Here is a 25,894-nt window from a genome sequence, read left to right on the forward strand (position 1 = left end):
ATAGCCATCACAGCAAAAATCTTTTTCACATGTATATGTACAGCAAAACAATCCCTCCAATTTAGAAACAAAAAATGGGTCCTAATCATAAAGAATCTTATGTCTCTACAAAAAGTTCAGTGCAACATTATTCGTAAGAGCAAAGAGATAGAAACAACCTAAATGTCTACTGCAGATGAACGGGTTAAGAACATGTATATGCATACAACAGCATGTTGTTTAAAGAAAGAAAATCCTGCTATATGCTACATCATAGATGAGGAGATTACACTAAGTCAAATAAACCAGTCACAGAAGAACAAATACTGTATGATCCCACTTATATAAACTATTAATATAATAAAACTAGTCCATAAAGAAATAATTACCAGGGAGTAGGAGGAAGGGGAAAATGAGTTGTGATTAAATGGGTAAAAAATTTTGGTTGTGCAAGATGAAAAAGTTAGAGATCCGTTATACAATGTTATGCTTACAGTTAACAACACTGTACTATATACTTAAAAATTTGACAGGAGGGTAGGTACTGTGTTATGTTTCTACTCCCCTCAATTAAAAAGAAATGAAACTCAGTCCTTAAGAAAAAGAAGTTTAGACCATGCTTATGTGAAAGTTATATCTATCAAAACTCGTAATTTTCACTTATAACCAGAGTACACTAGAGTAGGTCCATCTTTCCCAATGAATCAAAATTTTAAAACATCATAAAACAAATTCCTTAAAAGGGCAAAAGCTCAAACTTATCATTATAAATTACTGAAGATCACCAATTGTCTGATACTTCAAAGTAACAGTAAATTAGTGTTTACCCTTAACTTGACCTTAGAAAACTTCCATAATTAAATGTCTAACATTTCTCAAGGAGTGGAAGAATTGTATCAACACTTTAGCCAGACTATACGTCAAGTACAGGAGGATCTTGACAATTTTGACAGCTACCACTAAATTTCAGTATTTAAATAAGGGTACAGAAAGAACTATGTCGCAAAATGCCCTAATCAATTAATACTAAATGCTGGGAAAAGGAAAATACATCCTAGAATGAAATAAGGCATATTAAATGGGAGAAAATCAGATCTGTGGCTCAGTCCTAAGTCAGAATGATCTCCAGGGAGACTACATAGTTTTCATTTCCCCACAATATTCTATTGGCTTGCTAATGACTTTAATAATTACCTTACATCCTCAGGTTCTTCTGCTGCCTTGGGAGTGGTGGCCTGCTGAGGCTCAGTATGAGGATAGGGATCTGACCCCCACATCATTCGAGGCTCAGAGAGTGAAATTGCATGATCTCTTGCAGAGCGAGCCAAATGCTCAAATGACTCAGAATTGTTTGGTGACCCTTCCATCTGATCTCGTCTCATTAATGGCTTAGGAGGAATCATTCCTACACAAAAGATCACAAAAAGATGGGAGTGCAGGGAGAAAACAAAGGAAACAGAATCATTATAGACACGGTATCCAGGTTAATACAGTATCCAGGTTAATACTTAATTACTATTTGGACATCTCTATATTTAAAGAAATACTTTTGGCAAGTAAAACTGATTAACTCAAAAAATCATCAGTGAAAATTGAATTTTTCTGTGAATGAGATTTTTATTGTTGCTGTTAAATAGATTTAAAAATCCAGGAAGCAACACAAGCAAAACCATAAGAAAGTCTATTTTACTTTAAAGGAAAGAAAAGATAATGCCTATAAAAATCAGATAGTAAGTATCACGACTCTGTGCATGTTAAACATTTTGAGAATTACCACCAAGTGATGAATTTTCAGAAAAACATTTCCCATAGAAAATTCTATTAATTTAATTAGTTGATCAGTATGCCATACATTATGTCTCTTAAAGTTTTCATATATGATAATATACATGTTTCAATGCTATTCTATATGAAACAGATCGCCAGTCCAGGTTTGATGCATGAGACAGGGTGCTCAGGGCTGGTGCACTGGGATGACCCAGAGGGATGGGATGGGGAGGGAGGTGGGAGAGGGGTTCAGGATGGGAAACACATGCAAACCCGTGACTGATTCATATCAACGTATGGCAAAAACCACTACAATATTGTAAAGTAATTAGTTTCCAACTAACATAAATAAAGTAAAAAATTTTTTTCAGTATAAATTTTAAAATCAAGATGTAATTCTTGTTTGTATTTTTATCGCCTCTAAATTTTCCTCTATACCATCTTGGTGCTGGATTATCTGAATTTATTCTGATAAACATAGCTATTTTATTTGTTTCTAGCTAACCTATTAGGAAATTCAGGTGGTAGGCTGGTAAATGACAGAAAAAATAGCTGTAATATATAACATATGGATAAAATTAAAATGCTGAAAGAATGAAAACAATGCAGCAAACAATATATTATAACTAAGATAGTAATTTTTCCATCTGAAATTTTTGAAATAATATTCACAAAACAGAAAGTACAGTATTTTGGTCTTACCACACTGTTGGTACAGTAATTGGAATTTAACTACTCTGTGCTCAAAGACGATATATCATTTTATGACTAAGAAGTCTTATACAAGTTCTTACTAGATTTTCACTCTCAAAGGAAGTAAGACTAAAATTGTGGAGAAAATGAAAAACTCTAAACTTGCACAACTGCAAGTAAGCCAGGAGACAATGCCAATTTCAACTTACCAGGATGAATGGGTGGAATATCCATGGCAGGTCTACCTGATATCATCCGAGGATCCATGTATGACTGCATCATGAGCCACCTTGGATCAAAACCCATGGAAGCCAAGTGCTGGGGGTGAGGCTGCATGGGCTGGTAAAGAGGTCTGTGTGGTGGTGGAGGGACAGCACTGCCGGACGGCTGAGAAGGAACCGTCTGCGGAAGCACACCCTGCTGTTGCTGCTGCTGCCACTGCTGCTGCTTCATCTGTTCCTGAAAAAATAGGCAGGATCTCACATTTTGAGCCTTTAGTTCCATGTGATAAATTAATACAACCAATCATATTGGAAAACAGACTTTTTTGAAACCCTAAGGGAAAAGAACTCAAAACACATTTGACAGTGAGAGATGGCAAGACAAGAGAACACAGGTTCAGTTATGACATTCTGCCTTATACTTGAGCAACTAATCACTCATCGATTTTACTGCAAGAAACCATTTCCTAGAAAGGAAGATGAGGCAGAAAAAAAGGAATGTATAAAGCCCATATCAACAAACTTATACTAATTTAAAAGAGGCAAACTTTTCAGAGGAAATTTGTATGTTTTGGGTATTTTGAATTTTATGTTAAATTATTTCTCATACTACTGAACAATAAACCTTTCAAACACACGTACAAGATAAAATGTTTTTATTGTTACCTGCTGCCGCTGGAATCGTGGTGGTAAAGACTTCTGAAACTGTTTAAAATAGCCAGATAATACAGCAGGCCGAGGCTGAGACCCTGATTCTGGTTCTGGTTCATGTGCTACCTGCGTGGTTTCTTTTTCACTGCGATTGCTATCTTGTCTAGTGAAAACTGGGTCATCCTCTGTCCAAAGAAAAGGTGAAAGAAAATTATACTCATCTATGACACTTAACATTAATACATGCTGTTCATACTGGAGTGAAATAATCAGACATATTTTAAAAGTTAATGAGGAAGAAAGTATCCTTACTCCAAAACAACATTTTGTATTTTAATATTGGTAACCATCAATGCAATGAGGTAACATTAGTTTAACAAAACCTCAGATTTTCTCAAAGCTGGATTCTTAAGACAGAACTCACATGCCCAGATGCTTTATTATGCAAAAGTCTGTATTTGATATTTTGTGATAATAAACCATTTCAAATTCTATTTTTCACTGTTTCAATAAATATTAACACTACTGTCAACATTTACTTGTGGTTCACTAGCATTTAGATGAAAACAAGAATGGCCTATAAATACTTAAAATAGAACATGTTGGTTTATAAAATTTTTTTGATTAGAGGACTATTATCTATAGATATAATATTAACTAATGATAATATTATAATGATAATATAATTGATATATTGATATAATTGATAATATAATAATATAATTATAATGATAATATAATGAATCTAACTATGATCATTCATTTTAATGATCAATGATCACCAGTATCTTCAAATATATAAATCATTGTTCTATATAAAGGGTATCAATTATGATACACAAAAAGGAGAACCATACACATCCCCTCAACCAAAAAAAGTTCTCATCCCAAAGAAAACCAGAGTTATATTCATTCCAGAAAATGACATTTGTTACAACTACAAAGCCATGTTATGTTATAAATTCTTTTCTTAGAGAATCAGAGGTGAATTTTAAGGGGAAAGCTAATGTAAAGCCAATGTAAAACCACGCAGTAAAGAATCAAAAGTCACACTTTGTATTACATTCAATATTAAAAATGTTTTAAAAATGATAAAATATTAAGAAGGAAAAGACAGCCAAGAAGGTGCAACATTTAAAAATGAAATGGGTACACCTTACTGGTAAACCCAGCTAAAGTTAAATTGCCATCAGAGGACATATAAAATGTGAATGAAAATACAAGTGCCACTAAATAATGATCACTAAAAACAAAACCAAAATTAGTTCATGTATAATATATAGTCGCTGTTGACGGTAAATTAATCAGGGTCAATACATGTATTTGCTTGCAAAACTATGACTAATTAAAGGAATTTCCTTATTTCTAATTCATGGTCTTTTCTAACTGCGAATAAAATTCTCTAAGATTGTTCTTTCAGAATTCATCAATTTTAAAGTAATAAAATATTTTTCATTTCTGTGGTGAGAAATTTTGCTTTACCTTTTTTAAGTGTTTTGAGCTAAGTGCTTAGGATACATAATAAAAGCCCATAATCAACATCAAATTATCTCTAGACTGCTTAATATAAGAAATCTGTGAAATTTGGCAACTAAACCATCTGCACGGGCTATATCTTACTTTCTAAAAAAGTTGAGATAAGAAAAAGTTGAGATAAAACACTCTTACTTCTCTTTATAGTGACATTAAGGACCAAATTTGAAGGTAACTTAGAATACAGATTAAAAACTTAAAGGAAAACTTTAAATAGCTTTATAACTTCAAGCAGCATTGTCTTATAGAAACAGCATGGGTTTTATGGTAAAAAAAATTTCAGTATTTCCATAACAGAAATGTACTGAAATAAAACTATTTCTATCTTAAATCACTGTTAACTCTACTAAGACGAAACTTTAAATTTGGAGCATAGTTCTATTAATTAGAGTTTATGATCCAATTTTGGGAAGAACACATCAGCTGATTATAGCTAGCAAAGGCTTTTTTTGGGGGGGGGGGGGGTGTGGTGCCACACATCAACAGGTATGAACCCATGCCTCCTGTGATGGAAGCACAGAGTATTAACCAATGGACCACCAGGGAAGTCCAGCAAAGTTTTTTTTTGGGGGGGGAGGGGGTAGGGAGGGGAGGCATTCTGGTAAGCATATAGATAACCTATGAAAGCTTTTATATATCTAAGCTGGTAGAAAAACAAATATGAGATTATGAATGGAGCAGTCATTTAATTATGACAATCCAAAATTCCCATTAAACTCTATTCAACTTAAGTTTTAGAAGTATTAACCCATGTATAAACAAAGGAGATTTCATTTAGTTAAATGCTGTGGAATCAGAAAAGAGTAAAAGAATCAGCATCTAAGTATGAAGCCAATATTTTGCTGACAAAATAGAACTGAAGGTCATCTAACTATATGATATCTACAATAAACTCACTTTAGATCCAAAGATACAAATAAACTGAAAATGAAAAGATAGTCCATGGAAATAGTAACCAAAGAGAGCAGGGTGGCTACACTGAGATAAAACTGACTTTAAATCAAAGTTTTACAAGAGACAAAGAAGGTCATTGCTAATGCTAATGCTAAGTCGCTTCAGTGGTGTCTGACTCTGTGCGACCCCATAGGAGGCAGCCCACCAGGCTCCGCCGTCCCTGGGATTCTCCAGGCAAGAACACTGGAGTGGGTTGCCATTTCCTTCTCCAATGCAGGAAAGAGAAAAGTGAAAGTCAAGTCGCTCAGTCGTGTCCGACTCTTAGTGACCCCATGGACTGCAGCCTACTAGGCTCCTCTGTCCATGGATTTTCCAGGCAAGAGTACTGGAGTGGGGTGCCACTGCCTTCTCCGAAGAAGGTCATTAAATACTAATAAAAGGTTCGATACGGCAAGATGCAACAATTATAAACATTTACACACCTAGTAACAGGACCATCAAAAAAAGTATGATGCAAAATACTGGGGGATACATACTTGTACATTCAGAGGCTTCAACAACCCCATCTCAATGATGAATAGAACAGCCACAAAGAAGTAAGGAAAAAGGGCTTACTAAACCAACTAGACCAACTCTGGGCTTCCCTTGTAGCTCTGCCTACAATGCAGGAGACCCAGGTTTGATTCCCGGGTTGGGAAGATCCCCTGGAGAAGAAAATGGCAACCCGCTCCAGTATTCTTGCCTGGAGAATCCCACTGACAGAGGAGCCTGGCAGGCTATATAGTCCATGGGGTCAAAAGAGTCAGACATGACTTAGTGATTAAACCACCACCAAACCAACTAGATTCACAGACATATACAGAACACTCTACTCAAAAATAGCATATATATTCTTTTCAAGGACATTTTCAGAACAGACAATGTTAGGACCCAAATTAACTCTCAAAACAGTTCAAAAGACAGATAAGTTTTTTCTCTAACCAAAATGGAAAGAAGTTCAAAACCACTAGAGAAGTAAGGAATATTCATAAATTTGTGGAAATTAAATAACTTTTTTTTTTTTTAGTTCTACCAGTTTACTGCTACCAGCCCATCTCTCTCCACCCTCATGCATGCATGCTCAGTCATGTAACCCGATGTACTGCAGCCCGCCAGGCTCCTCTGTCCATTGCCTTTTCAGGCAAGAATATTGGAGTGGGTTGCCATTTCCTTCTCCAAGAAATTAAATAACACTCTTAAACAACCAAAAAATTAAAAAAGAAAGTGCAAGGGAAGTTGGAAAATACCTAAGAGATGAATGTAAACGAAAACACAACATAAAAAAACTTACCAGATGCAAGAAAAGTAAAGGGGGGAATTTATAGCTATAAATGGTTGCATTAAGGAAAAATAGGAAATCTCTCAAAATCAATAACCTAGAGTTATGACTTAAGGAATGAGAATAAGAACCAAACCCAAGGTACCAGAAGGAAATAAAATTCACAGCAGAGATCAAGAGAGAACAGAAAAATAGAGAAAAATCAATAAAAACAAAAGTTGGCTCTTTGATAAGCTCTACAAAATTGACAAATATTTAGCTGGGAGAGTAAACTAAGGGAAAAAAAGACTCAAATTACTAAAATTAGAAATGAAAATGGGACATTACTACCAATCCTACAGAAATAAAAAGGATTATGAGAGAACTATGAACAACTGTACACCAATGAACTGGATAACCTAGATGAAATGTACAGTCTCCAAAACAAAAACATCTACCAACACTAAAAATCACAAAGAAATATAAAATGTGAACACTTTTAACTAGTCAGGAGATTGACCTGGCAATCAAAAATCTTGCAGTAAAGAGAAGTCCTGGACCTGATGGCTTCACGGATGAATTCCACCAAAATTTAAAAAAACTAACATCAATTCTTCTCAAACTTCCAAAAACTGAAGAGGAGGGAACACTTCCTAATTAATTTACAAGACCAGCATCACCATGATACCAAAGCCAAACAAAGACACAAGAAAACTGCAGATAAATACAAATATCTCTTATGAACACTGATGCAAAAATTCTCAACAAAATACTAGAAAACAGAATTTAGCAATATACTGATAGTATACTAATCAACCAGTGCGATATATTCCTGGGATGCCAGGATGGTTCAATATATACAAGTTGATCAATATACTACACATTGACAGAATAAAGGGAAAAATAACACGATCATCAAAATTAATACAGAAAAGGATTTTTGACAAAATTCAACACATTTTTATGATAAAAATACTCAAACCAGGAATAGAAGGAAACTACTTCAACATAATAAAATCCACTTATCAGAAACCCACAGCTAACACCACAATCAATGTTGACAGGCTGAGAAGTTTTTCTGCAAGATCGGGAAGACAAGGGTGCCTCCTTTTGCTACTTTTCTTCAACTTAGTATTGGACAATTTTGAGCCATTCAAGACTGCAGTGGAAGAAGTAACTGCAGATGTGGCAGAAACAGCAAGAGAGCTAAAATTTGAAGTGGAGCTGTGATACAACTGAATTGCTGCAATCTTATGACAAAACTTGAATAGACAATAAGCTGCTTTCCAATGGATGAACGAAGAAAGTGCTTTTTATGAGATGGAATCTACTCCTAGAGATGACTATGAAGACTGTTAAAAAGACAACAAAAGATTTAGATTTTTATTACATAAACTTATTTGGTAAAGCATCAGCAGGGTTTGAGAGGACTGACTCCAATTTTGAAAGATTTTTTGTGGATAAAATTATCAAATAGCATTGATGCTATAGAGAAATCATTTGTAAAATAAGAGCCAACTGATGCAGCAAACTTCAATGCTATCTTAAGACATTTGCCACAGCTACCACTCCAACCTTCAGCAACCACCACCCGGATCATCAGCAGCATTAACACTGATGCAAGACTCTCCCACACCAGCGAAAAGATCATGACTTACTGAAGGGTTAGTGACGGTTAGCATTTTTAGCAATAAAGTATTATTAAGGTATGCATATACTATATATATACACACATATATATATATTTCTAAAGAAAATGCTACTGCACACTTAATAGTCTATAGAACAGTGTAAACATAACTTTTATATGCACTGGGAAATCAAAAAATTCACATGACTTGCTTTATTGCTATGGTCTGGAACAAACCTGCAACATCTGAGGTATGCCTGACTCAAAAGAAATGAAAGTAGGGTCTCAAAGAGATATCTGTACACTCACAGTCACATCAATATTATTCAAAATAGGTAAAACATGGAATCGACCCAAGTGTCCATCAACAGATTGGGTAAGCAAAATATGGTGTGTGTATGCATTTATATGATGAATTAGTAGATTTAAAAGGAAGGAAATTCTATCCTTTCTTTTTTTCTTTCACTCATGCTACAACTGATGAAACTTAAGGACATTATGATAAAAATGTCAGTCACAGAAAGACAAATACTATATGATTCCACCCACACGAGGCACTGACAACAGTTACAATCACACCCACAGGAAGGAAGCAGAATCACCACCCAAGGGCTGGGAAGTTATTGTTTAATAGATACAGAATTTTGATTTCACAAGATGAAAGGAGTTCTGGAGATAGATGGCAGTGATGGTTCATTATGAGTGCTTTTAATATCATTTTAATAAAAAATGGCTAAGATACTAAATTTTATGCTACATGTATTTTATCATAATAAAAAAAATTACAGAACAAAACCCACATTTTCAAGTATTCAATTAAAAAAAAATCCAATAAAATTCAACCTATAACCAAAAAACATCAATCGCTTTTATTTGGATTACATATTTTAAAAATATACAAACATACAATATAAGTAATAGGAAGCCTTTTGCAAAGCTTATATAAGGACAAACAAGACTATCATACCTTTGTTACAGCTGTTTTCACTTTCCGGTTTTTCTACCATAGGCTCTGAAGTAGGTTCTTTGTGTTCAGTTTTTTCGTCCACTTTCTCTCTGTCTCTCTTTTCCAACTCACATTCCTTTTCCTGTTCTTTCGTCTTTTGCAGTTCTTTTTCCTTTTCTTGCTGCCGTTCTAGCTCCTCTTTTTCTTGCTTTCTTTCCTTCTCCATTTCTCTCTGTTTTTCCTGTTCTCGCTCCAGTTCTTTTTCCTTTTCCTGTTGCCTTTCCCTTTCTTTTTCCCTCTCCTTCTCTCGCTCCCGCTCTTGTTCTTTTTCAAGTTCTTTCTCACGTTCCCGTTCCTTTTCTCGTTCTTTTTCTCGTTCCCTTTCTCTGATTTCCTCTGGAGAGGGTTGTTTGTCCACTATGCCAAGCTTTTCATCCAGTCGTTTAAGTTTCTCTGCACATGCTGCTTTCCTTTGTTCTTCCATTCTTCGCTCTTCCTCTTCACGCCGTTTACGAGCACGTTCCACTGCTGCAGAAAGTTCTGACTGTTGCCTTCTTCTTTGCTTCCATATTTCATCTTCATCTGGGACCTGCTGCTTGGGGGGGAAAGGGCTTGGTCTTCCAGGTACTGCCTGTCGGTCTGGAGGAGGATGCTGAAATTTTAAAATAAATTCTCAGATGAGTATGACAACACAGGATATATCACAGACATATACCAGGAGCAAAATTCTCCATGGAATATCAGAAAATTTCCCTGAAAAACATACACATTAAATGCAAAATCAATGTGGGGAAAATAGTATATCTAGATAAGTTTCTAGAATAGTTAATCCAGCCATCTAATATTATCTGAGCATGTACCTATCTATTGTGCCAGACATTAATGCTCACTCAGTATTTGCTGAGTAAAACTAGAAGCTGCCACAACATATATTTCAAAATCTAAATTTAGAGACAAAGGAAATTTAGAATGAGTGCTTTAGTAGTAACTGCGAGAGATGGAATGCCTAAAGAGGGAGAAAAGAAGTCCATAAAGATGCAACATGGCACCACATGAGCTGAGATCAGGGTACAGTTACAAGGAAAGAGTGGACAGTCAAAGATGCTAAGTAAAGCACAGAGAGACACTGCTGCTGCTGACATGCCAAAGAAGAAGAAATTCCTAGAAAGCAGGCTGGGTAGAGAATTCTTTTTTTTGAGAAGTCTACGTTTAAACAGAGATTCATATCTAGAGCCCATGGTGGAGAGGGGATCACCTGAGAGACTGAGTTTTACTGATTTAATTTTCAACTGATGTGCTCTAAAACAATTACTACAAAGTCTAAAATCAATGTCAGCAACTATACAAAGACAAGCAGAATGAAAAAAAGCACATGAAGAGCTGAAACATCAAGGAACTTAAAAATGTGCTTTAAAAATACTGATTTTTAATAGCTACTAGGGTGAAGAAACCTTAAAAGCCATGTAACTATTCAGAATTCCTACAAAAGAGATAACAATGATATGGTGAAAACATTGGACTGAATACTAAAAACAACCAACCAAAGAAACAAACCATAAATCCAGACTCTACCATTTACTAACAGTTTATCTCAGAAAAACTGCTTCATCTCTCTGGTATTGTTACTTAATCTATACCTCAAAGACAAGCTGCAAAAACAAAGTAATTATATAAGCACACCTAATTTACACTGTAAACTCACAGGGTAAGCATTTTTTTGAAAAGCAACTTTACTGAAGTATAATTTACATAAAATGTGATGCATATATTTTAACTGTATAGTTTGATGACTTTGGACAAATGATAAACTTCTGTAACTACTGCCCCATTCAACATACAGAGCATTTTCATCAGTCCTCTGTATGAATGAATCCCTGACCCCATGCAACCAGTAATCTACTTCTATAGTATAGAGTAGTTCTGCCTTTCCTAAAATTTCACAAAAATGGATACAATAAGTTATGTTGTTTTGTATCTGGCTTCTGGTGCTCAGGGTAGGGGTTTTGGGGTCACTGTGTACAACAACTGTTTGCTCTATTCTATTGCTGGATACTATGGCATCAGAAGCATACTGTTTCGTCTGTGGACGGACATACATTTGGATTGCTTCTAGTTTTTAACTAGGAATAAGACAGCTACAGACATTCCTGCTTAAGTATTTGTGTAAATGCATGTTTTCGTTTCCTTTAGATGAATACCCAGGAATGGAACTGCCAAGTCATATAGCAACTATGTGTTTCTCTCTATAAGAAACTGCCAAACTGTTTTCCAAAGTGATTACAGGTTTTATGGCTCCATCAGCAAGGTATGAGGGTGTCACCTGCTCTATATCCTTGCCAATATCTGGTGCCATCAGCCTTGAAAATTCTGGACGTGTAACATAATTTCAATGTGGTTTTAGTTTTCATTTTGCTGGGAACTAAAGATATGGAACATTTTTCCATGTGCTTATTAGCCATCTGTATACCTTACTTTATGAAATGAATGTTCAAATCATTCTGTTGGACTTTTTGGTCTCATTGTTGAGTTGCAAGAGTTTTTAAATACACGTACACGCACCCCCCCAACCCCAATATAAGTTCCTTGTCAGATGAATTACTAATATTTTTCCTGTGATCTTTTCTTTGCTTTAGACATGTTTTTTAAAAAATCAAACTGATCAATCTCTTCTTTCTAATTCATGTCTTTTTTGTCTCATCCAAGACATTTTTGTTGGTCCAAGTTCATAAAGACTTTCTTCTACATTTTCGGCTAAATGTTTTAGTTTTAGCTTGTATGTATATAGAAATGCTACAAAGAGCATGCAGTGGTTAAAAGGAAAATGACTAGTGCAGATGATGGTGATGGTACGTGCACCTATCATATCAGAGTGATCAAGGAAGGAAGGCCTGTGGACTGTTAATATCTGTGATACCTCAAAAGCAAAATTTTAGAAGGATGGAGGGACAAAGAGATTACCTATGCTAACTGCTGCTGAGATTAAGTTAAATCAAGAGACCTGATTGTGGTAAGATGGAACAGTCATTACTAACCTTGATAATGACATTTTTTCAAAGGTATACTGGGAGATGAAAGTATAACTGGACAGGGTTAATGAGAAAGTGATGGCAGGAAGTGTAAAGAACTCACTAAAACAATTTTGCCTTGAAGGAGAACAGAGATATAGGGAGGAAATTGGTGGTGGTGATGGGGAGGTGTGAACTGTAGTGAGCTGAAGAAGGGTTGGTGTCTGAAACTTTTCTTAAAGGTGAGAGACAATATTACTGGTAACCGACAAAGATGGGATCCAGGGAACAAGTAGAAAGGTGGTCCTAAGGAACAAGGACAATAGAAAAAAAGTCAGTACAGAAAAGGTACTTGATTGGGAAGAACAGGTGCTTCTTTATTTTCTTAGAAAAATTAGGAGCATGCTAATCAGCTGAGAAGGAAGAGAGAAAGCTAAAGGAAGAGGTGCAGCTACAAGGTAAAGTTGGTAACTATTTCATAAAAATTATCAATAAGAAAACACAGAACCTTTCCACTGTAACAAATAGGGCAAATAATACCTACAGTCCATTAACAAGCATTTAATTAAGATTTACCTGCTGTGCAAGCAACTTTGGAGGTGGTGGCAAGTGTGATGATGGTCCACGTTCCTATTATAAAGAAAATAATTTTTACAAAATAAGATAAAAAATATCTACTTCAAATATTTCTGACTGTAATGTTTTTCAGTGAGACCAAAAGACTGCAAAAAGTAAAACATCATTACTCTTTTCCTTTTTAAATAAACATCAGTCCCTATAATATAACTACATTCTATAGAATCACTCAAGCATTTCAATAAAGTTACAAACACAAAATAACTTTGTTAAAAGTAGATTCTTAGTGTAAAAATCCTAGAATTGTAGCCCAAGTAATCCGGCTGTGGAGAATTATGCCTTTAATTTCAAATTTTTATTTATATAGGACCAATTCTTTTCATGGAATTTTTTTCCTAATGGTAGACTAAACTTTTTAAGTTTATATAAAGAAAAGAAACATCTAAAACACTGGAACCAGATATGAATAGATTAGTCACTTGTTTTTATATATCAGTATCTCACACGCACACATATTAAGATATGGTCTATATTTCTCTGTTCATTCATCATTCCCTATTATGTCAGTTAAAAGTCACACAAAATACAGGTTTTACTTAATAATTACTTAAAAAAACCTGCTTTTCCAGAATTCACAAATTTATTTTCCAACGACTCACCAATGGCTTATGAAATTCAAACTTCTGGTTTAGCATATACTACTCGACAACTACTAGTTCTTACACAGCTTCTCTTACTCCTCTCCGCTATCATACTGCTGGGGACTTCTTCAAAGGGCCATGTTTTCTCCATGAAGTTTTTATACTTCTCTACTCTGAAGTAGGAATTGGTCCCTTCCCTTTGGAATTGCTCCTTTCCTTTTACTGGCTATTTCTTGCTTTAAGTAGCAAGTCTTTTATGAAATCTTTTACACAGAAGTTTCTAAGAACTATGTGCACTCTATCACTGCACTCTTAGGTACTTATTTTTAACCTCCCTGAAGGCACCATTCCTCCATTTGTTTTGTATGAATTCAACAAATTCATGCTGAGTATACCACGAATTACTAAAGTAGGCTTTCTGGAAGACAGCCCCTTTAAATTCTCGCAGTGTAATGTAGTTCTTACTACATTTTAGAAGCAAGATCAAGTGTATCTACTGCCCATATGCTTCCTTAAAAAAAAAAAAGTTTTTCAAAATAGCTCAGACTTCATAGATTTCTTTACTCCCTAGTGTGATTTCCCTACTGGGATAATATATAATTTCACACATGAATACTAATAAGGATTTACAAAGCATCCAAAAAACTGTAGAGCACTTCAGTTATGTTAGTTTGGAAAAACATTTTATCCTTCCACTCTGACCTGACCAAACTGCTATAAGAAGGAAAAGAGTGAAACTTTAGTTTCTACTTGACACTTTTAGCTACTATAGTATTGATAGTTCCCGTTGGTATGCAATAAGTCTATGGTTTATGTCTCTTTAAGAAAAAATATATAGTTTCCATTTCCTAAGTCTTTTTCCAACTCTATGATTATAAGATTAATTCATCCTTGTCCCTTGTCTGCAGTGACAAGAACCTCATGATTCCCACAAACCTGATTAAACGGCGGTCCTTTCCCATAGGGACCTTTTGCTACTGATGGCTGGGTAGGTATCTGAGAAGATGATTTGGTGTTGGAAACTTCATCTGGTTCTTTTCGGTTTTCAGTGTTTTCAGAGGCTTTTGAAACTTGATCCTCACTGAAGAATCAAAACCCGAGTGAAATGATAAATAGAATGGACAAAATATAAATGTTAAGTAAATGCATTTTCTCAACATAAAAAAGACATTACTTTCATACAGTTTTGGGGGAAAATTCATTAAGGAATGAGGTGGCTTTTTAATTGAGCAGTGCTAATTTACTCACTCAAGAAATATATGCTATTATCTACAATGTGATAGGTCCTGGGCTTGGCCAGATTATCACAAGATATAAGCTGCAATAGAGTGCTTGTCAAATACAGACTCACACTTGACACACAATATGATTCCATCATTTTCTATTATTTTATTATTCTCACCCAAAACTCTCATCTGAATGCAACTAATACTCCAGATAATTAATTATTCTCATTTACTCTAATTTGTTCTGATTTAATGAAAAAGAGCAATCAAGCTATAGTATTTTAAAAGTAATGACAAATCACAGGCATCTCACAGCTGATCATCAAACAGCAATGTATTACAACATTATGGCTGAAAAACTATATGGATGTGTACATGCAAGCTCCTGTTTAAGAGCCCAATTTTTATGCTTTATGACCCATATATTCCTGACCTCGCCCCTATGTTTAAAAAAAAAAAAGAGGAAAAGCTCCCATTTCCCAAGAACTTATTGCTCCTTGTTAAGTTTAAAAAAATCAAAGACTTGAAGAAGCTGTTGTAACCCGAGTAAGTTTTCTCCAGTTTTATAAATATGGATCAGGTCAAGCAAGTAAAAAGTTTTAAATGATCCCTGATACGGTTTCTCAAAGTATCTCCATTAGATGACAAGCATCTATGCAGTTTTTAACTTTTTATTTTGTATTGGGTATAGGCAATTAACAAACAATGTTGTGATAGTTTTAGGCTAACAGGTTAGGGACTCAGCCATATAAACAGCTTCTTTTAAAAAAATAAGTATTTTCTTTAGAAACATGACTCTTAATTCCTTGATTATTCATACTTTGAAACTTTGGCTCATCTATCACCTTCCCACTCTGTAAAAATCCTCAGAGTAGGACACAGAAATTCTATAAGCAGGGAGCAAATACCTATCAATGAAAACTCTTTGCATAAATGGCTCATGTGGGACTTCCCTGGTGGTCCAGTCATTAAGAATCCATCTGCCACTGCAGGGGACATGGACTCACTTCCTGGACTCCCTGGTCCAGGAAGATTCCAGATGCCAAGAGGCAACTAAGCCCATAGGACATAACTACTGAAGCCCGCACTCTCCAGAGCCTGTGCTCTGCAACAAAAGCTGCCACCACAAAGAGAAGTCCGTGCAAGACTAGAGAATAGCCCCTACTCGCCACAACTACAGAAAGCCTGTGAGCAACAAAGACCCAGAGCAGGCAAAAATAAAATTAAATAAATGGTCCATGTTACATTAACAAATTCACACTATTATTAGTAACAGATATCACAACTTACCTGCTGTTTTCTTTAGGACTACTACTTCCTTGCTCATCATCATCACTGAAATTCAGCTGTTCTGTATAATCCACTTCCATCTGAGCACCTATTAAATTAAGGAGAACTCAGACTGACTGTTTCAAAGTGTATAAAATCCAAAAGTGCTTTATTAATCTTGTCTCCTACCTGCCCAACCTTCGTCAGCTTCAGCATCTAGGTTATCAAATTTATCAAGCTCCTTCAGTTCTGACGCACTAAGGATGGAGGGACGTTCAGGCTCAGAGGCCCATGAAGGAGGTGGGCCTCTTCCTCGAAGGCCTCTAAACAGTGACAGGTTATGAGGGAAAAAGGATACTAAGTTTTAATGATACTAAATTAGGAAAATAGGAAAAGATTGAAATTTAGTTAATTTCAATTCAACATTAATGCTTTCTACATGGTAATGTACAAAGTATTCTGCACTGGCATGTGTATGAAGAGACTGTAAGATTAACACATAAATTTAAGACAATACATAATGATGTTTCTTATGTAGATATTTAACAGCAAAATTTTCAAGCATTTAAAATAAAACAAATATACATTAGAAGTCTATATGGGTAAGAGTACTACTCATCTGAAAATAAAGAACTTGAAGGAAAATCATCATTCAGGAGGATGCTCAAGGTTTACAATTAAGGAAAAAAAGAATGGGGGTTATCAACGTCATGAAAGGAAGAAGGAGTAAAGTGCCATCCATTTCAGGGGCCACAATTTTCAGTTTTCAGAATTTTATGTCAAGTGATTTAATGTTTTAGAAGATTAAAGTATTTTTGTTCTATTGATGAAAGTTAACCAGTTACTTGTTGATGACAAATGTACCTTGAAGACAGAATAATAAATCCCCACAATCTACTCAACCTCCTGAAAATCTTAACAAGTATATATATATATATATACACACCCAGCAAACTAATCATTTAATAGTCTTACTTGTTTGTTTCAGATAAAGAAGGTGGAAACCTCATGGGACCATGTAGAGGAGGATAGGCCATCCTAGGATACTGCTGAAACATCTGCATAAAGGAAACAAAATTGGTAAATTTAGCTACTAAGTTATTAAAAAAAAGAAGTTACCCCTAAGCCTGAAATTATAATATATAGAAATGATTAAAATAAATAGCACTGTGAATATAGAATTTTATCTACTGGTATAAATTATCATTCACTGTCAATAACAAGCCAGTTACAAAACTACTGCCTCTACCAAGTCATTACAAAGAGGTAAGAACTAGGACATATCAAATTAAGAACTTTTGTTATCTCATTAACAAAGTTACATAAAAATAACTGCACGGACTTGAAAATATAACAAACACAACATGCATGCACCTCAGAAAACTTCAATTTTCTTAACCAAGTTTAAAGATGTGAAATGATACAATGTGAAACCTCATCCTAATGCAAGAGTAGTGTAACTGAGAGCAGATTTGTTGGTAAAGAACTCAGTTCAGATACAAGGATAGCCCATAACCGAGAAAGGTGAGGGAGGAAGTGGGCAGGCAGCTAATGGAGGGATTTTCTATGGGTAGGGCATAAGTGGATTCTGAGTCAAGTTATTACACAGATAGTAGTTACATACAAAGGCCCAAAGATGATGTTCTCCATGGGAACTTGGCTCTGTGAATCTGACTTTAGGAAAATTTGTAAGATAGATTATGAAGACAACTAGTAATACCAAGGGAATTATCCTATGATTTATAAAGGAAGAAATGTCAAGCAGTGCTTGGTTATTTACTCTGCTCATAACCAGGTTAAATTATGTTTTAAAAAAATGAAATTGTATTACCTTAAATACATAATTTATATCCTGAAATAGTTTAGTTTAATAGATTAGTTTTTCTTTAAAAACAAAAAAACCATTAGATGAGGAAATTACTTCATACTTGAAGAAAAGCTATGCTTATATGATTGTGCTATGTAAAGAAGAAATTTCTAAGCAGGGTTGGAGCAAAAGTTAATTAAGATAAGCAACAACTGAAACTCAACTGGGAAAGCTTTGTGTTTGGGGAATACTCCAGATAATTTTTGGTTCCATCTCACTTCCACACTGAAATTAGGAAATAGATCATTGGAGGCAAATGGCCATAGATAAAGTTGCATTAGATCCTTCTGCTGATTACTTAGGCATAGATATTATGTGGTGTTAAATGTTTAAAATTTAGGAATTTGCCTCAAAAACATTGTAGAAACAACTTCTCAATATATAATATTTTAAAAAATGTTTAGTGAAACACTTTATTTGAATAAATTCATTGATGAAATTGGTAACAGAGCTCACTTGATCTTTCCTCTTACCTTCCCTTATCCCACCCCCACATCTGGAAATTCAGGGGTCCTTGGAAGCACAACTTGAAAAATACCAGGAGACAAGTATTTGGATACAAATCATTACTCAAGGTCAGGTTAGCATTTAAGACTGATCTTATTATACACCCCAATAATTAAAGAAAATATTCAACAAGCAATTGTACTAATAATTTATTTCCATCTTAGAATGGTTAAATAAAACGTAAATTTATTTACTTGAACACATGTAACTCGCCATACAATTTCACAATAGACTGAGAGCAAACAAAAAGAGGGCAACAAATTTATAGGAAATACGGGGGTCAGAAGTATATATAGTATACTTTATATACTATATATACTTTATATATATATATACTGAAGTATATATATATATACACTTTCAAAATTAAATTTCCCCTGCCACTCTTAGGTTCTTTTTTTTTGAGGTGAGGGTGCAATGTGTGGCATGTGGAATCTAATTCGCTGACGAGAGATTGAACCTGTGCCCCCTGCACTGGGAGTGTGGAACCATTGAACTGCCAAGGAAGTCCCCTCAGAAATATACATTAAATGAAACTACAAGGAGAGAATCAGCAAAACCCAGACTGTGAGAAACTCCACGGGATAACACACTGTGATAGATATGCTCCAAAGAAAATAAGAGATGGAGGAAAAGATACCCATAGATAACAAAATTGCTAGGAAAAATACGAACCAATCTCAAGAATAGATGGTATCTGGATCCTAATTAAGAGACAATCAGGGAAACTGGAACAATGACTTAGTATTTAAAGAAGAATTTGTTTTTATATGTGTGATAATGGCACTGTGAGCTTTCCCCTAGTTTTTCTCTTTTGAAATCTAATCTAAAATATATATGGATGAGATGATCTACTAGGATTTGTTTAGTAATCCCAGGTGGTGAGAAATGTAAGTGAAACAAGATGTACCACAAATTGGTAAATGTTGAAGATGTATGGCAGATAGGGGAAGAAGAAAGTTCGTGCTTTCTTTTAATCATTTCTGTTTTTGAATGTTAAAAATATTTCATTATAAAAAGATTTTAAAAACACTTAAAGGTATATTAATAAAAACTTTAGAACTAAAGCAGGTATTAACCTTTTTTGTGCCATGAACAACCCCTTTAGCAGTCTGATAAATCCTATGGACATCATCTCATAAAAATGTTTTTAAATGCATAATTGAAAACACAGGATTACTAAGAAATTAATTATATTAAAATTCTGTCACCACGATATTTAAAAAACAAAATTTGTGATACAGTAACATGCATGCTTCAATAAGTAACACTAATAACTATTTTGAAGTTATGCTGAGTATAAAAAATATTTGCAGTATCTTAATGTAATGTTACATGATGCCTATTAAGGGTAAAACTCAGGTACTGCTGTGATTGATTCCTAAATTCATAATCAAAGGAAATGTTAATTTTTAGTTAGATGTTAATGAAAATAAAGACCTAAACTCTTCCCCATTCCAATTCTTCCCTTGGTATCCAGAGCAAAAACCTCTTATTTAACCCCTTGCTGATTCAACAATACTCACATAAGGAGGCATCATAGCTCTGTACTGCGAAGCAAGGGCAGGCTGTTGTCCATTCAGTTTAGCCTGTGGAGGACCACAAGCTATCCTCTTTTCTACCACTTTGAGGATATCGCTTTGCTCTGATGTTCCAGCTGTGCTTTCATCCTGGCCAGGCTTTTCATCTTGGTCAGGTGTTAAAGATGAACTAGCAGATTTGCCACCATCTCTCCAACAAGCAACATCTGGTGTGAAGAGAGATAGGAAAATAAGAAAACAAAGAAAATCTCAAAATGGAACACAGTGAAACCGAGTGAGGCATATTTCAAGAATATTTAATCAAGTAAGCACAGTGAAGGAACAGTAAAGTCTAATCTACTCTGTACTAGAAATCAAGTAAGCATGGTGAAGGAACAGCGAAGGTCTAACCTAGGCTGTACTAGGTATCTAGGCTTTGAAGGTGTTTAGGTAGTCAGAGCAGTGACTTCCAAAGTAGAGAGGATATACCTCAGAGGGTACCTCCAGAAGCAAACACTGGGGTTGGGGAAGAAAATATTAGGAATCCCCTATCAAGCTTCACCAGTTTTTGATACAGAGATTAAAATTAGTTATACCAGAGCAGTCCTGAGGGAAGGGAGTTCTATACCCCAAAAAGGATTGATAGTGACGCATGCTCTCATTCATTTTCCATCTATTACTGCCTATTACATGTGCCCAAGCGCACAGATTTAGTGTCTATGTAACCTGATTCAACTAAAACCAGATAAAACAGATAATTGGTTTTACAAGGAAACCCTGTTTGATTCCAGTGGTCTCTACTCCTTCTATTCACACCTGGTGTAGTCCACTCAACTGTGTACCAGGATTGGTCTGTGCAACCTGTCGAGTAAGACAGATGTGTTGGCGGTCTTCTCCGAAAACAGGCTATGAAAGCCTAGGGGTTTCCATCTTGAGTGAGAGATGTCTGTCTGTCCCTCCTTATTTTTTCTGAGGAATTCACGTGGTGAGCTGCCCATGCACAAATGAGCCACGAGAGAGCTTGACACAGCAGGCCTAGTCAAGTCAGCATCAGATGATGACTTCACTGTAATTTTGATGAGAACCAACAAAACCTGAGGCAGAACCCCCAGCTAAGTGGCTGCCAGATTCCTAACCCTCAGAGACTGAAATGTCCAGTTCAATTTGTTATCTTAAGCTGCCAAATACATTACACAGCAACAGAAAACTGGTGAAAAGAAACTAAACAAGAAAATAGTGGAGTCGACACTATTATTCCTAATATAAACTCATCAACCACATAACAATAATTAAAAAAAAAAGATTATCTACTCAGATCTGATAAGAAATAGCCAAGGAAATACAAAATGTATCAGGTTATAAAAAAACATGGATTTGTAACTATTACTGCAAAGAGGAAAACCCTGTACAGGGTCCAGGGTCCTTTGAGATATCTGGTAACAGCACTATGAATCCAACATAACTAATAAGACATTTTAAAATCTCTCAAGGATTTTACATTTCTATTTTTAGTTTCCGCTTTATAATGCACATAATACAAGTATCTCTTACTATTTAAACTGATTAGCTCCTCAGTTTGAATTCAGAAAGCAAGGGATCCCTGAACATTAGCAGAAAGCAAATGAATGGATATAATTTATATATAAACATTTGCATACGGGGAGGTTTGCTAAAAATTTTTACTATTGTAAAAATAACCAAATACTGATGTAAGTTCTCTAGTCATTTTGTTAAAATGCTAACTTTTGATTTAGTAGGTTGGTGTGAGGCCTAAGACACATACTTCCAACAAGTTCTCAAGTTAAACTGATGCTGTTCATGTAAAAACCATACTTGAGTGGCAATCAACTATAGTTACTGTCTGCCTTTTCAAACTACATACAACAGCAGCACGCAGGAAGTTATATCAAAACAGAACACAAATATAATCTCACTCTACACTTTTACTAAGAGAAAATATTCTTACTTGGTGGGCGTAAACTGGGTCCAGGTCCATAATTGTCATCATTTGCTTCTTTTTCTTTTTTTTCCTGATCCCCAGCTGCCTGTAGGCTGGGAAATTCTTGTTGAAAATGACTATTCACCTGGATTCCTACACATTAAAAAAAAAACACAAAAAACATATAATACTGAAGATAATACAAAAACCCTTCCAGGATAGAGCTCTCTCCTTTTTCTGGTAATTTATTCCACACTGCAATGGTGACTGTACATATCCATAAAATTTTCAATTTATCTAGAATTAGAATCCCTTGGAAAGTTAATGAACAGCCATGAGGAGAAAAAAAAATCTGAGAAAGGAATCTGCCAGACATCATTCTGGCAGACTCATTAAAATTGGTGCAGCAAACGAAGAGAGTTTCACTTCTGTTTCTCTTTTATTATGACTCCTTTCATTTTCAACACAAGTTTAATTTTTTTGCTAATACATAACACTAAGAATCAGTTCAAACAACATTACTAAAACAGAATTTATGAATCAACACTACAAATATGGTGAGGCTATGATGGCTTTGTTTAACTGCTGAGATACTGATGGCACCTCACTATTCACTCATTTGCCTATCTACCTGCCTGCCTATTTTACACTTCCATAAACTAAAAGAACTGACTTTATTAGCTTGAGGCATAGATGGGTTTCTCTATATGTTTTACAGACATATTTGCAAGTGGGGAAATTAAATTTTGTTGGGAAGTCCATCATTCCTAGCGGGGAGGGAAGTATTACAGCTACTATCCTTGATGGCTATTCTCCTAGATCTTCTCTACAGTGGAAACTGGGAGTAGCATGCTTGAAACAGAAAAGGTTAAAGGGCACGGATGGAGATTAAAATGGTTTACAGCAATCAACATTAATGTCTGGGTATTTTCTGTCTCAGAACTGAAGGCACAAGATTTTGTCTGGTTACAGAGGTAAAGACAGAGTAATATGGGGCTTGGGGTATCTTAAAGACTACTTCTTTGATTCCTATTACTGGCTCATATATAGGTCTTAATACTGAAACTTAACTAGGCCAACTGATTTTTTTAAAAGATCCTTTTTTTTAAGGGTCTAATAATTTCTTTTGACAGTGTTCTCTGCCCCTGCCAAAACAGTATACTTTGCCCCTTATCTTCTGTATGGCTGTTCAGTAACTATCAAGCCTAACCAGTTTCCCCAGCTAATGTCTACTTACCATCTCCTTGCCCACCTTGCTTGTTACTGGCCCATGATTTGGGAGCAGGTGCTACTTCTGGGGGAGCTGCAACCCCAGGTTTTGGTTGTGCTGGTGGAACTTCTGGTGCTCTTAAAAAAATACGAATCCATTATTTCAGATATTGTATGTTTAAACAAAATAAATATTTCACTTAAGCTACATCTGTATACAAATGATTTTGGCTACATATTTACTCAGATGCACCCCCCTATGCTTTCTCTCTGCAACATTCCTTTAAAAGAAGTACAGCTATTTTTGTCCTCTTTTATTTCTACCCTTGAATAACCCAAGGAGATGACAGTTTTGTTTTTAATTTTGGAAGGAAAGGAAGGGAAGAGGGAAGGAAGAGAGAGAGAAAAAATAGAAGCACTCATTATTGAACATAGCTACCAAAAATTACTTTTGAAGAAGTAAACATTTATAATTAGAAATAACATTACAGGCATACATACAGTCTGGATTGGTGGGATTAGCCAGGAGCCAAGGCTAATAAGCAAGCTCTCCATTCAGCAGTCAATAGGTTCACCACTATATATTACTATTAATCAAAAGAAGTCATAGCAACCTGACTGATGTGTCCCCATGAGTAAAAGGTGTTTTACAAGGGTCTACAGTTTCAACTGACATCCCTGGTGGCTCAGATGGTAAAGCGTCTGCCTACAGTGTGGGAGACCTGGGTTCGATCCCTGGGTCGGGAAGATCCTCTGGAGAAGGAAATGGCAACCCACTCTAGTACCCTTGCCTGGAAAATCCCATGGACCGAGTAGTGTGGTAGACTGCAATCCATGGGGTCGCAAAGAGTTGGACACGACTAAGTGACTTCACTTTCACAGTTTCATTCAATCCTTGCAATGAGTTAAGGCTTAAAAATAAAATAGTTAACAGACTTAAGAAATGCAATATATTTCTGGTATACTCAGACCTAAAACTGACTTGCTACTACAAAATAATTCTATTAACTAAGAAGTAGAGAACAATAAGCCTTTGATAAGCTTCACCCAAGTAGTAGCATTTATCATATAAGCTCCTCAGAATACAGAGCTTTAGTAATAGTTATAGACAAAAAGTATCAAGCACTCATTTTCTTGTCTATTTTTAAAAATTACCACTACTTGGCTTGGTCATTCAATAAACCAAGAGCCCTGCATAATTCTTGACACAGAATACTAAATATTTATTGAATGAATTATGATTAAGAGGGACATTACTAATTCCATGCCAGTTTTCTTGTTAATTCTTTATTCATTCAAATAGTATTACTTGATTACCTATGATGTACATCAGTTTCAATGAGGCAGACAGAAACTCTAAGCTTTGTGGAAATTATTTAACATAATGACTCTTAAATCATAGAAAGAGAACGCCTGATTTGGTGAGGAATAGGAGGGAGCCTAACACAGTGTACGATAAAAGTATAGTTGTGATCAGTATTTCTGTCATCTGTTCTGCCCTGACACCTGAAAATACTGCCACTAAACCCACTCCTAGTAAAAATTACACTAGAGTTGACTATATATAAAACATTTTAAAGGGCATGATATATGTAATACACATAGAATATTACCTAGCACATAGAAGGGACTCAAACATAAAGAATGGGGAATGATTTCATATTTTAGTAGACTTTGACTTACTTTTCTTCTTCGTGCTGCTCTTGTTTTGAAGCCCATCCTGTGCCGTCTTTAGGTACAATGTTCACATTAGGATCATTGCCTTTGTTTTCTGCTTTGAGACTTGGGAGGTTAGCAGGTGGAGGCATACGCCGAGAAATACCAACTTTTCCAAGACTCTGTAATCCATGGCGAGCTGCAACTAAAGATCAGTAACATCAACTTTCTTAGTAACTATTTTATTCTTAAAACAACACAAAAGACAATAGGAATTAATGGAATCTTGAGCTACTATTTTCTAATATTTTAAGAAAAAAAATTTAAAACTAAGCCACAAACCTGCAACATAACCCAAGGTAGAAGTTGTATTCAAATTAACTATCAAGTCACTGAACAGATGCTTGAAAAATTCTAACAGCTGAACTAACTCTATAAACTACAAAAAAGAAAACACTGACAGTGCTGTTTTGTACTTTTCCCCAAGGAACTGATTTTAAACTCAAAACTTCATATGTGAAACAATAAATATGATATAAAACAATCTCACAGACATATAGGACAGACCTGTGGTTGCCTAGGGGAAGTGGGTGAAATGGGAGTTTGGGATCAGCAAATGCAAACTAGTATATATAGAATGGATAAACAAAGTCCTACTATGTTCAATATACTGTGATAAATCATAATGGAAAATGAATATAAAAATGTATATATATGTATAACTGAATCACTTTGCTATACAGCACAAATTAACAAACACTGTAAATCAACTACACTTGATTAAAATATTTTTAGCTTTATACCTATTAATCTCATTAACCAAGTCTCCCCTTAGGAACCATACAGTTTAACTTATTTTCTGCTGACA

The 25,894-nt window shown here is 35.2% G+C and overlaps 1 protein-coding gene across 13 annotated transcripts in view; it reads right to left on the reverse strand.

Moving 5' to 3' along the window:
- The window catches only part of PRRC2C (proline rich coiled-coil 2C), a 96,073-nt gene that overhangs the window by 41,573 nt on the left and 28,606 nt on the right, over positions 1-25,894 (reverse strand). For 9 of the 13 annotated variants that reach the window (XM_044943022.2, XM_044943027.2, XM_044943024.2 and 6 more), the window contains exons 3-15: positions 25,054-25,231; positions 23,399-23,508; positions 22,189-22,314; positions 20,229-20,449; positions 17,304-17,386; positions 16,518-16,651; positions 16,350-16,437; positions 14,770-14,914; positions 13,193-13,246; positions 9,633-10,263; positions 3,327-3,496; positions 2,649-2,898; positions 1,174-1,384 (exon numbers count right to left, since the gene is read on the reverse strand). In XM_044943022.2, coding sequence (XP_044798957.1) covers positions 1,174-1,384; positions 2,649-2,898; positions 3,327-3,496; positions 9,633-10,263; positions 13,193-13,246; positions 14,770-14,914; positions 16,350-16,437; positions 16,518-16,651; positions 17,304-17,386; positions 20,229-20,449; positions 22,189-22,314; positions 23,399-23,508; positions 25,054-25,231 — 2,401 coding nt within the window. The remainder of the gene's footprint in view (positions 1-1,173; positions 1,385-2,648; positions 2,899-3,326; positions 3,497-9,632; positions 10,264-13,192; positions 13,247-14,769; positions 14,915-16,349; positions 16,438-16,517; positions 16,652-17,303; positions 17,387-20,228; positions 20,450-22,188; positions 22,315-23,398; positions 23,509-25,053; positions 25,232-25,894) is intronic. The other 4 variants (XM_044943026.2, XM_044943023.2, XM_044943031.2 and 1 more) reach the window with 2 other exon arrangements.

This window comes from Bubalus bubalis, chromosome 5 (assembly GCF_019923935.1).
Source record: "Bubalus bubalis isolate 160015118507 breed Murrah chromosome 5, NDDB_SH_1, whole genome shotgun sequence".
Taxonomy (NCBI): Eukaryota; Metazoa; Chordata; class Mammalia; order Artiodactyla; family Bovidae; genus Bubalus; species Bubalus bubalis.